The sequence below is a fragment of the Candoia aspera genome, chromosome 3, assembly GCF_035149785.1.
Source record: "Candoia aspera isolate rCanAsp1 chromosome 3, rCanAsp1.hap2, whole genome shotgun sequence".
NCBI classification, from domain to species: Eukaryota; Metazoa; Chordata; class Lepidosauria; order Squamata; family Boidae; genus Candoia; species Candoia aspera.
In genome coordinates, this window is record NC_086155.1 from 103,615,653 (window position 1) to 103,629,208 (window position 13,556).

A 13,556-nucleotide genomic window follows, 5' to 3' on the forward strand; every position below is an offset into this window, starting at 1 on the left:
CTCAGTTATCTGGGAACACTTTGACCCTGTTGCTCCTGAGGAAGTGGACAGGGTCCCAGGGACTGTGAGCTCGGCCACTTGTGTGTTGAATCCATGTCCCTCCTAGCTAGTAAAAGCCTCCCGGGAGGTGACGTGTAGGTGGGTACTGGCAGTGACTAATGCATCTCTGGAGGAGGGGGTTGTGCCCCAGCCTTTTAAAGAGGCTGTGCTTTGCCCCCTCCTTAAGAAGCCATTGCTGGATCCCACCCTGATGGACAGTTTTTGTCCTGTTTCCAACCTCCCCTTTTTGGGGAAGGTTGTTGAGAAGGTGGTCGCACTGCAGCTCCAGAGAATCCTGGATGAGACAGATTATCTGGACCCCTTTCAGTCAGGATTCAGGCCTGGATATGGGACAAATATTGGTCGTGCTTTTCAGTGATCTCTAGCAGGAGCAGGATGGAGGGTGTGCAACCATCCTGGCTCTACTTGACCTCTCAGCAGCTTTTGATACCATCAACCATGGTATCCTTCTGGAGCGGCTTCGGGGGTTGGGGTTGGGGGGCACTGTGTTGTCCTGGTTTACCTCCTTCCTCCAGGGCCATTTCCAGTCAGTGATAATCAGGGACGAGAGGTCCCACCCTCAGCCCCTGCTTTGTGGGGTGCTGCAGGGATCGGTGCTCTCTCTGTTCCTGTTTAACATCTACATGAAGCCACTGGGTGAGATCATCTGTCACCATGGGGTGAGATATCATCAGTGTGCTGATGATACTCAGTTGTACATCTTTGCCCATGTCAAGCGATGCCACAACCACCCTCTTCCAGTGCCTGGAGGCTGTTGAAGTCTGAATAGGGAGCAACAGGTTGAAGTTGAACCCTGACAAGACAGAATTGCTGTGGGTTCAGGGCTCTCTGGTTTCCAGAGAATTACCATCTTTGTTCTTGGATGGGGCTGCACTGCCCCAGACAGACCCTGTGTGTAACCTGGAGGTTCTCCTGGACTCACAACTACTGCTTGAAGAGCAGGTGGCAGTCATGGCCAGGAGAGCCTTTGCACAACTTCGTGTTGTGTGCCAGCTACACCCATTCCTGGACCAACAGGCCCTTCTCACAGTCACCCATGCCCTAGTCACCTCCCATTTGGATTATTGTAATGCGCTCTACACAGGGCTGCCCTTGAAAAGTATCCAGAAGCTTCAGTTGGTCCAAAATGCAGCAGCCCACATAGTTTTGCACAAGCCTAGACTTGCCCATGTGTCACCTCTTTTGTGGGAGCAGCATTGGTTGCCGATTTGCTTCTGGGTCCAATTCAAGGTGCTGGTTATAACCTTCAAAGCCCTACATGGCTGGGGCCAGGTTATTTGCAGGACTGCCTTTCCCCAGTTACAGCCACCTGGCCCACCATAGTGGGGAGGCAGGGCATGTTGCAGGTCTCTTCAGTTAGGGAGATACTGTACATCTAGTGGGATCAAGGAAAAGGGCCTTCTCTGTAGTGACTCCCTCCCCCTTTAGAACATCATTCCACCAGATATACAGTAAGATTGGCCCCCTCCTTGATCCTGTTCCAGAAGGCCCTGAAGACATGGTTTTGTCAATGGGCCTGGGGACCTCACGCTGCTTCGGAGCCAATCAAGTGGCTGGTATGAATGTGTTTACTGCCACTTGGGGGTATCTATAGTGTTTTTATGGTTTTTAATTCTGTAAGCCACCCGGAGTCGACGTGTGTGAGTTGGGCAGCCTTATAAATCTGTTTAATAAATAAATAAATAATAATTGATATGACAAGTTGGTATAGAGTCTACAGCCATATGTCACAAAGAAAAATCTCAAAGCAGCCAGCAGGACTATTTTAATAAGAGGTGGTTTGATGCATAATGGCCAAAAATGACCTGATCAATGCATTCATCAATCATAAAAAAGATCCTTCAAACAGCTCTAGCAGGGCTATAATGGAAAACCAAAAGAAATATATCTTTTGAATAAGACAAAAGAAGTTGGCAGCAACAGCAGGATGGCATCACCTGATATAGGCTGTAAAGCTGAAAGACTTCTCAATTTTCTGGCAATTCACCATGAACCACATAGACACAAGCCTGTCTAGATTGGCATGTTGAATACCAGTGGATGCATGGGGGTGACTCTTCCAAGCCTTATATGATGCACTGGATTTATTTAATTAATTCATATGATTGGCCATTTGCCAATGACTCTGGGCAACTAATGAGGGCTAAAAACATCCAGTAACGAAAATGTTAAAACAATGAAACATAATAGGGTACAACTATGCCAGGGACCAGACAATTCACAACATACAGTGGACTCATTTGATTTCCTGGTCCAGTGTCTGGGGGAAGAACCAGGTTTGCAGGGCCTTATTAAAGCAGCTTCATCTATCCCCAGAAGCAGAATGGTAATCAGTGCAGCTCATGTAGCAGAGGTGTTACATGGTGAAAAGGAATGTTGACCTGTCCTTGGAAATGGGGAAGGAATGGACAAACTATTAAGGGAAGACTTTCAGAGAGGTGACTAAGGAGTGATGGTAAGAAGGGCCCACAATCCAGGAATGGGTAGAATTGGCATACAAGATGGATTTGTATAAAGACCCTCCTAGCCATGGCTGCCAATTGGTCTTCCAGCAGGATTCAGAAATCTAGGAGAATGCCCAAATTGTGCATGAGTTCTGTCAACCCCATCCAGAATTAATGGAGGAATATCTCTGGAGCTGGGCAGCCCCCAAACCGATAGCACTTGGCCTTCCTAGAGTTGAACCTAAGCCAGTTCATCCCCATTCAGAGCCCCATAGCCTCCAGGCACAGTGATAGAAACTGATGGCATCACTTGATCGGCCCAGAGTTGAGATGTAAACTGGGTATCATCACCAAACTGATAATACCTAAGCCTGTGTCATCAGATGACCTTGCCCAACAACTTCATATTAATAGGAGTGGAGAGAGAGAGTTAAGCCCTGAGAAACTCTACACTGCAAGGGCCTAGGGCTAGATCTCTTCCCCTCACTAATATCTTCTGGAACCAGCTCTAAAGAAGGAGAAGAATCACTTCGACAATTGTGCCCCTCCCCTTGCAATTCCTTGAGCTGGTCCAAAAGTACACCAATACTTACTGAAAGCTACCAAGAGATAAAGCAGGGCCAGAGTGGATGCACTACCTCAATCTTGAACTTGCCAAAGATTATATACCTGTGTGATCAAAGCCACCTCAATACTATACCCAGGCCTGAAGCCCAACTGAAAGGGGTCCAGATAAATCTGTTTCCCCCAGGGTCCTCTGAAGCTGAGCCCAATGCCATTCTCTACAACCTTCCCACCAAAGGGATCACTGCCTCTTTAAGAGCCAGTGGCACGACTCCCTCACTCAAGGCTGAATTCACCACCACTTGGAACCAAACAAGCACATGTCTCCCAAGAGGACTTAACCAACCAGGAGGGACATGGAGCTAATAAATAAGTGGCCATCCTCACAGCCTCAAGGACCCTATTCATTTTCTTGAGACTTACAGGCTCAATCTCTTCCTAAATAAATGGCTAGACTATACATCTGTCACCTCAAAAAGACGTGCACAGCCAAAGTCCAACTGAGACCAGGTCCAAGCAATTTTATCCAGCAGATGGCTAGAAGAATCTTCACAGTGGCTCTGCAGATGCTCTTCTGATGAAGATGATGTTCTTTATCTGCAGATATCCCTATCTCATATGTATTATTATATGATCTTCAGTGCTTGGCCTACGGCTTCACTAAAGCAAAGCAACTGATTAATTAGCTAAAGTAGGGGAAAGTCTTTGGTAATAATTATGTCCCAGAAAAATCAATTAGGACTACTATTGACTGGTGGACCCCTAGTTCTTACATCTGCATGAATCTACATTGACAATATAGTGCATGACCCCAGAAGATTAGGATGTTGCAATAGTTGTCCCTACTTTCAAAAATGGAGAAAAAAGCAAGCTGGCAAATTATAGGCCCTATACCTTCTAAATATTATCAGCAAATTATATGCAAGGTATTTATACTGGAAGTTCTGTGATTGTACAGAATGTGAGCATATTTTAGAAGATGAGCAGATGGCTTCAGGGAAGATCTACAACATATCACTGGTTGATTCTGCAGCATTTAGCAAATAAATATACAGTACCTGGGACACCAATTCACAACTCTGTTGATTTCAAATTTGATTCTACCTCTAGAAGCTCCGGGAAAAGCTCAAAACTTTCACCCTAACAAACATTTGCTGTTATTAATGACCAAACTGTATTAGGACACAAGTGTCAGAATTAGACAAAATAGTGCAGGGCAATTGGCTGGGTCAATTCCAACTCTGAAAGCAATGAGGCAAGGCTTGCAACTCTATGGGGCTCGAGTGGGACTTGGTTCCAGTTTCACTTCCCATGAAAATGTGCAACCTGGCTTTGTAAGAACCATTTTTCTGACTCCAAGATGTGTTCTGAATGCAGCCCTAAGAATGGAGGTAGAACTGCTTGGAATAGAGGCCAGAGTTTGGCAAGCAATTCTATTCATCTAGCTTAGCTGTTTATTTATTGAAATAATTCATATGGCCACCCATCTCACAACAATGACTCTGGGTGGTAAACAGGGATTAAAAACAACAGCTACAACAGCAATCTATGTCTAAGTTATAAGATAGTATCTAAAATTATATAAAATGTGGTAACATTTAAAATTATAAAAATGTGATGGTGTAATGATTGCCTATTCTGACATACTCAGCCTCACAAGCAGGTTCTTAATGAAAACTGGTTTATTGAAAGAATAGTGTGCAAATACAAAGAAAGCTGAGAATGACCAAAAGCGCGCCAAATACAAACTAAAAACCCTCGCTTCACTCCCGATCCTGCCCCTCGCCCCAGCATAGCAACCACCCCCTCCCAGGTGTTGGTAACCGTTACACATCAGCCTGGGAAAGTAACCTTGAACACATGCAATAACCCAAACATACATTCCACAGTAACAGTAAGGAGATTACAGCCCGGCAGGGCTGAAATTCTCCTCCCCGCAAAGGACAGATACGGATCAGGAAAATTGACATGCAAAACGTTACGATGGACCCAGACCATTGGAACGATGAACATGACAGATGGTATCTAAAATTTATGTAAAATGTGATATGTAAAATTACCAAAAAAACAACAATATCTAAGATTATATAAAATACATCTGTGTAGCAGAAACTTGGCCCATCAGGGTCCAGCAGATCTTACATGCTGCTGCACAAAACCAGCCACATGTGCTGTAATAAAAGGCAATTCATCTATGAGCAGCATCTGGGCATAGGCCTAGTCTGAGCAACCAGGGTATCTGCTGATCAGAGGGAGGATAGATCTGGTTCAGGTGTCTCTGTAAAAGGAACAATGAAGAAGGACATGTTCTGTGGTTTCTACCTCTCCAGAATCACAGGGGCAGAGCCTTTCAGCTCTCAATTAAATATAGAGTTCTGATTATCTCCTAGGATTAGATATACCAAAGAAAGCAATAAGGGTGAGTGAAAGATTAGAAAACAAAGTAAGTTGTGCCCTTCAGACCAACAATCTCTCTCTGTTTACCAAGCTACCCAAGTATGGCCTGAAAGAAGACAGACATTTTTTTCTGCATATTATTTTGATAAATACATATTCAGGGCAAATGCCAAGCAGAGAAAGTTCTAAAATATGTTGGTTGTAATGGCTATTGTCATTTAGAAAAACACCTCTTGCCCTAACAGAGCAAAGAAAAACCCATAGCTCCTAAGCTTAGTCGAAAGTTGGACTTTGAAGAAGCAGGATAGGAAGCATCTTTTGGTATTGGAAGACTCCTGAGAATACTGTGGACAGCCAAGGAAAGAAACAAATGGATCATCGAACAAATCAACCCAGAGTGCTCACTCAAGGCACAAAGTACCAGGCTCAAATTATCCTACTTTGGACACATTATGCAAAGACTGGAGAAGGCTCTAAAGCTGGGAAAGGTGGAAGGAAAAAGACAAAGAAGGGAACCAGCAGCAAGGTGGATATTCAATTACAGTGGCAATGGGTGCACCACCGGAGGACCTGGAAGATCAGGTTTGGTACAGATCATCATAGAGAAAATCTATGTGGTCAATAGGAGTCAAAAATGAGTTGATGGCACATAATCAGTCAATCAATCAATCAATCAAACCTTAGCTTAGTAGCTCTGGAATCTTACCGGTAGCCTTCAGAATCCCGTAACGAGACACTAGAATCCCAGTCTCCATCATTCAGCAGAGTCTCTGTAATTAAGTGACAAGAGAAATGTGTAATTAATTTTGTAAGCTTTATTCACAAGAAACATAGCAGGACATTAAACAGATACTGTTTGTTTCAGTGTTCTTCAGTGTCAACATATTTTATCCATTTGTTCATGTGAATGTGGACCTAGTGATCTTTCTGGTCATCCACCGCTCAAAACTTTCCTTACAAAGGAGGTATTTGCCACCAACAATAATCATTTAAATCATTTATTTATTCCTTCTTTAAGATAAAGGGGGGAAAAGAAAAAATAAAGCACAAAGTAGATAAACAGGGAATGTATAAACCTCATAGAATTAGGTTACAATGTTCCATATTCATTAATTAAATTGAATATACTATATCATTTTAAAAACTAGAGATAATTGCAAAATCAAGTAATATATAAATATCAACAGCTATAGTCAATACAGTATAAATAAAAAATGAGAGTAAGTTCTGTCTGAGAAAAAGATTTTAAGGTAAAGAGAAATGCAAATTTCATATGTGGTACAAACTGGTATATGAAGTTATAACCCAAAAATTGTTTCCCAGTTAAAATCTTATCAGATTTACTTGTGATATACAAAGTTATTTTTAAATATTGAGGCATGCTCCCACAGCTAAATTAACCGTTCTTCTGTAGTAGGAATTGAGCATACTTTTCAACAGTAAATGTAGAGTATCCTTGTAGCGGTTACCATATACAAAACTAATTCAGTATACTTTGTGGGAATGTGAGATTTAGTAATATGTAATAGAAAAATAAAAGGGTTGAAATTCAGCTTTTAGAATGTGTTTCATTCTGTTATTAATAATTTCCCCCAAATTGTTGAACTTTACAATATTGCTATCATATTTGGAAAAATAATCCAACCCAACCATTACAGTTTCAAAAACTTTACAGAATAAAATGTCAATTTCAGCAATCCATGCTGGAGTAACATACTAACAGTAAAAATGGGATACCCGTCTTTCTTCCCTTAGTATAATATTGTGTGAGAAATTAATATTCTTCTTCCACTGACATTCCTATTGTGGCACATCAAATATTGTATCTAACTTCTGCTTCCTTTTAATCATATACTCTTTAACTTGTACAGTTTCTGAGCTATATTTCACCAACAATTTATAAATAAGGTCCAGACATGCACCAACATTTGTGTTACTAAGTTTTCAAATTCAGTCAAATCTCTAAGTGTTGCCCCTTATTTTTGCAATTCCTGCTTATTCGCAAGATATCAAAATTGGTCCGGTGGCTCTGACCATTTTGAAGAGTGGGTCTCAAAAGAATTTATCTTTGCCTTATTAATAATCAGATCTTACAGGCTATATGATTTGTTGCCTCTCCACCGAGTATCTATCCCAAACTTCTAAAACTTCTGCTTATTATTGCAGAAAAAAAAAAGAGCTTGGTAACACCATTTCTGACTAACAAGTTTTATTAAAAGGCATGAATATTCATAAGCTGCAGTTCACTTCATCAGATGCACAGTGATGATGCCTTTTAATAAAATGAATTACAGAATGAATTACAGAAAATGGTCTGACCATGTAATGAGAACAGATGTATCATTAGACTACCAACTTCCCCATGGAAATTATTAGAGCTGTTGATACTTTGAAAATTATTCAGAAGTGCTTCAGACCTTGCAGGATTCCCCTTGTAAAGCAGTCCAACTTTTTTTGGGCTACCATGTGCCTTCTTTAAGGCTTGCATAAGAACCTGGAAAACATTGGGCTGTTTGAATGAATAGGAAAGAGGTGCTGTTGTCATGCTTGGACATGGGCCGAAGCATGCACAGTCTTCAATGGTATGAATTGAAATGTAGTGCAAGTATCAAATTAGATAGAACATTGCATGTGAATTGCCAGCCATGCCAATAAATCAAAATTCAAACAGCAGTTCACATTTCTACTCACTTGCTTCCAATATCAGATCTAAAAGTTTCACTCAAATTATCTCCCTGATAACTTCAGTTATAGAAACTCTCTTGCGCACTTACATATACATGTGCTGCCTGTTAGAAAGAGTTGGAGGATTTTAACTAATTATTAATATTTCCAAGTATTCCCTAAATAACATGAGTAACAGAGAGATGCAGAGAAATGTCAGGATGCAAGTTCATAATGTGCATGTGTGGCCCCTTCCTTTCCTTACCCTCTGAGTTTAGAACCAATCATGTCAGTTTTTTTTTTAACGCAGGGATAGGGGTGGGATTGGTCAGGACCACAATGAAGATGTAATTAGTGTCACATTTCTTTGCTACAGTCCCATAGAAACTCTATTACTATTATGAATGGATGTAAGGAACGAAGAGTGGAACACATGAGAGAAGCTCAAATCCAAGGCAAAATGGCCTGCCTCCCTTGATTTTGGTTTCATCATCAGATTTTACTTTTCCTTCTCTTGGAGATGCAGGGAAAGGGGTTAAAAATCCCAAGTTTAGATCAAAACCTGAGACTGGGATAACCTAAACGATGAAATATGCAAAAGGTTTGGAGAAAGAGCTGCAAAGATCAAATGGAAAGGGAAGGAGAGATGTGGTTATGTTATAGATTATCTGCTGTCAGAATACTTTCTGAGACATTTTATCACCTACCCAAGTTACAGAGATATTTCAATTTTTATCACCCCATTTTCATCACATAAACATACCATTATTAGGCCCATCTTTAAGGTCTGGGACTTCCTTCCTGTAACTATTCAGAGTATGTGGGTCCCGTGAATAATGGCTATTCAGTTGTGATGTGCTCAGCATCTCCTGCAACATAGACCGGTTTCTTTCCACTCTCTCTGCTAAAGACAAAGTACTGACATTGCTGCTGCCACCACCAAGACTATCCCAGCTCTCCGTTCTCCAAATCCTCCCAGCTGGTGCCATCTCAGAGGTGTCATTCTTGTTCATAGAGGAATTGCCTTCAAGCTCCTTAGGCCAAATTAGATGGTCTTCTCTGCCATCTGTTTCTTCAGAAGATTTCAGGGTAAAGGAAAGGTCTGTTGAAGAGCCAGTTCCACAAATGGCACTTAAGGATGCTTTTTTCATGGTGCTTCCTAACGAGCTCTTTTTATCTGGCATGTTTTTTCCTGGGAGCCTCCTAAATTCTTTTGGTGAGCTCATGCCTGTTGGTTCTTCTGTTGCCATAGGTTGTGTTTGAAGATCATTGATGTATGGATGTGGAAGGATTGTTCCCTGAGATTCCTCCTGCATCTGATGTGGATAGTCAGTGCTGTCCAGCAGCACATCTGTCAAGTAAGTGCGGATCTGAGCTTGTGGCTCCACTACTGCATTCTGAAGAGCAGGCTCTGTTGGTGACTTTCCCTTCCAGGCTTTAGCCTTCTTTAGAGAAGCCTCTTCCTGAGGTGTTGCTTCAGTTTGCCTGTTCATGAGGTTCCTCTTCTCTTTCAGAGCTTTAACCTTGGACTCCAAAACAGAGGTGGACTTACTTATAGACCATTTCTGTCCCACTGGAATCCAGGTTGGCCCACTGAGAGAAAAATTGTTTACATGTTCAGGGCACTTGTCAGGCTCTTTGGATCTAGAAGTATTTTTAACACACTGCTTTATGCAGCCCTTTCTTTTTTCAGTAGAGAAATTTCCCTCCATGGTCTTGTGTCCAGCTGGTAACAAACCTTCTGGGGGGAAAACAAAAACTGTTTGAGCAAAAACCTGCTTGCTTGGCTTGGGAACATTTTCCACAGATAATATCTGCTAGAATGGCTGACACCTTCTGTCTGGGGAAAGACCTTTGTTCAGAGCTGTACACTAAAAATATGAGTACTTCTCAAAGTATGCAAAGTTCTGCACAATATAATCTGACCTTCTGCAGTTTTAAGCAAATTTACAAATTTCATTAATTGTGTACACTCTATTCTAATTTCCTTAAAGAATGAGAAGGGAAAAACTTGTGGTGCACTAAAGCCCTCTCTCATTACTGCTGTCAAGAATGCATCTATTACACGCTAAAATAATTAAATAACTACATTAACCTAATCCATTTTTTGGCCAAGAAAATCTGAATTTTACAATCTGTACAGCTTATGCAAATTAAAAGTTACCAATTTTGCATGTTTACCTTGCATACTAATATTTTACCTAGTCTTTTCTGAATCTGCTAATCATTTGGAAGAACAAGAGGTTTTGCAGGGCCCTAAACTCTTCCCATATTCAGCTCTCACACTCCATAACCAAGCAGGCATTGTTCCAAGTATATATCTATAGTTACTGAAGCAAGTATGCATCTGTAGTTACTACATTACAAAAGCTTGCTTCTGGCCATTGGACACAATGCCTTGGGCCACAGTATTATAAGGTAATTTGGAATTAAACAGATTCATTCATAGGTAGAGTGGCTTGGAAGCAAGATGTTTGAGATGCCTTGGGATTAAATATGTTTACCAGCTCAACAAAGGGTGTTATTGGAAAAAGGGTAAAGAAAGCATGCCCTCAAGCATATTCCAGAAGCAATGTGTGAAAGTATGGAAGTGACGCAGAGGAGGCAATGCAGAGAGAAGACTGCTTTATAGGAATTCTACTTAATGATTAAAAATAAGGGCCCGACTCCTGTAAATATGACCTGGCCCAGTGATAATTTCAGCAGCTCTGCCTCTGGAGCCAGGCTGCCTTCCAAGGAAGTTCCAGGGGATATTTGCCTACACCCAAATTAAGCAAGACGTCAACCGTCCTAGCACTAGCGAGACTCCTTTTTCTATCAAATACTGCAAAATTATTGGTTTAACACTCAACACCTTTTGATTAGAGAGCCCACTGAGCTCAAATCCTTGATTTATAAACTGCTGGGACACCCTCCTTCCAATGCTTACCCAAATTTTAACTAGGGGAAAACTTCTCCATGCACTTAGCAAGAAAAGAGGAGCAGATAAAAGGTTTCAGTGGAAGAGCAACAACGTTACCACGTCCTAAGAGGACCAAGAGAGATACTTACCCAGCTTTCTGAAGTTCCTTCTGGGGAGTGGGGTGTGGGGGTGTGGGGAAGAGAAGCAGGGTACGAGTGCCTGTTCCTGAAACCCACCTTCCTGGGAAGACATCTCTCCTAGGTCCATCCAAGCCAAAAAGGGTTGTGAGAATGGCAGCCCATTTCTCAGAGAATAGATACTGAAAAAGGAGCCTGTTCAGTTAAACCTCGTTAATTCTTAGGAAAAAAGAGAAGACTTTCTTCTAGCTTGCTCCTTCCAGCTTTCCGAGGCGCAGATCATCTTTTCAAATTAATATTGCGGAGCAAGATATGTTTTCTCCTGCTTTCTTACGACCCAAGCTATGATCGCTCAAGCTGCTCATTAGAAAAAGCGCTTACAATCCTGGCAAGAGGCCTCAAAGCTGCATTTGAAGCCAAGAGCAAGCAAGAGCAGAGCAGCTTAAGCCTCCAATCCTCAGTGGGATCTACGGCTCTGCCAAAGTTCAGCTGGAGTCATCCAAACCAGGAGAGCCCTGTTAGGCCTCAGCCTGTCTTTAGGAGCAGAAACGCTTCCTGCAGGGGTTTTTGGAGCGTCACATCCCTCACAGATTGCTAGATGCACAGAAAGGAAAAGGAGGGGTAACGCCTCTGCCTGGAGTTAGAGTAACTCTTCTCAGCAGCAATATGACCTCTCCTCCCACTTTCTCCCCACCCCTCCCCCTGCTTTTTCCAGCCAGCCAGCTGTATACAAGGAAAGCCTTCGCCTTGGGAGCCAGGACAGGCTTTTGGCTGCTGGAAGCTGCATACCAGGGAATCCAACCAACAATCACTCCAGCTAACCACAAGAACAGGCTGCTCCCAAAGCCTTGCCTGTTTAGCGGGGCTCTGAGTTGCCATGGCTACGGCTCAGTGGAGCCGTCCAGCAGGAGGAGGGCTGGGGTGGGGAAAAAGCTCCAATGTGGCCCAGGGAAATTTCATTCAAATATATTCCCGTGACTTAACTGGCCAGAGAACATTCTTAACAAATTTACGGTATGTAACTCTATACTCCAAGGCCCAATCTCTTTCCTAGTCCTCCGAAGAGCATTTTGAGGAAGAGAAGAGAAAGCAGACAGGAGGCAGAGAGGGGAAGTTAGTTCATCTCTGGGTGCTATTCAGGAATTCCCCTTTGTTTAGCTTCCATTTTTTTGTAAAGACCTGGCTAGAATTTTAAACACCTTCAAAGATTTAGAGGGGCAACAGGATGTAGAGGCAGTTTTGCAGAGAGGAAAGTGAACTTAATACATGTAATGAGCCTCATACACATATTTAATTTATATGCAATATATACCATGAGATGTGCTAGATGAGAAGTAGAAGAAATGGGATTTCAAATTGCTGGGAAAAACCAGATATGCTGATGCCACTTCCAGAAAGACTTAAAAGATCTCTTCTGGAAAGTTAAAAAAAGAGAGAGAGAGAGAGAGGGCAAAAGGTAGTCCATTCCTCAACACAAATAAATAAATCAAAAACTAAATCAAAAACAACCCCCAAGAAAATGTCAGTAGACAAAGCCAACCCAGTGCACATAGGAGAAGTAGCCTTTCGGTGGAGTCTGAAGACCTGGTCATGCCTCCTCACTTGGGGCGGAGAGGGGAATAGATCTACATGGGGATGGTTGCTATAGACCACTCCTCCCACACTTGGACTGTTTTAGACTCTTTCGCCACCTGGATTCTTTATTTTTACCTTTATTTATATTCTTTATTATTGTATTTTTATACTGTGTATTTTATGGTTGTTGTTTTTAATCGATTGTTGTAAACCGCCCAGAGTCCTCCTATGGGAGGGGACAAATTAGATAAATAAATAAATAAATAAATAAATAGGAGAAGTGGTTGAAGTGGTAACAGACTTTTATCTGAGGCTCAAAAGTTCATAGGGATCATGACTGTAGCCAGGAAATAAAGAAATGTCTGTTATTTGGGGAAAAGGCTACGGCAGGTCTAGACAAAATATGAAAGTGCAGAGATATCACACTGACAACAAAGGTACGTATTGACAAGGCTATGGTTTTCCCAGTTGTAGCATAAGACTGAAAGTTGGATAAAGAAAAAATTACACCATGGGACTTGAGAAAATTGTTGAGAATACCTTGGGCTGCAAGAAGAACAAATCATTCAGTACTAGTGACATTAAACCAGATTTCTCCCAGGAAACACTACTAAATGAAGCTAAAACTTAGATATTTTGGATTTGCAATGCAAAGGCAAGAGAAGATCCTGATCTGGGAAAATAGAAGGCAATTGAAAGAGAGTCTGACAGAAGGTTTCTACATTAGATTCTACCATTGATGACACAAGCATAGGCTTACAAAAATTCAAGAAGAGTTACTAATAGACAATTCTGGTGAAATATGTCCATGGG

At 41.8% G+C, this 13,556-nt stretch overlaps 1 protein-coding gene across 1 annotated transcript in view; it reads right to left on the reverse strand.

Moving 5' to 3' along the window:
* KIAA1614 (KIAA1614 ortholog) overlaps positions 1-11,813 on the reverse strand; it is a 40,847-nt gene extending 29,034 nt beyond the window's left edge. The window contains exons 1-3 of the mRNA XM_063298455.1: positions 11,268-11,813; positions 8,893-9,870; positions 6,172-6,235 (exon numbers count right to left, since the gene is read on the reverse strand). Of these exons, the coding sequence (XP_063154525.1) occupies positions 6,172-6,235; positions 8,893-9,870; positions 11,268-11,298 (1,073 nt within the window). The 5' untranslated portion in view covers positions 11,299-11,813. The remainder of the gene's footprint in view (positions 1-6,171; positions 6,236-8,892; positions 9,871-11,267) is intronic.
* Positions 11,814-13,556: the final 1,743 nt, after the last annotated feature.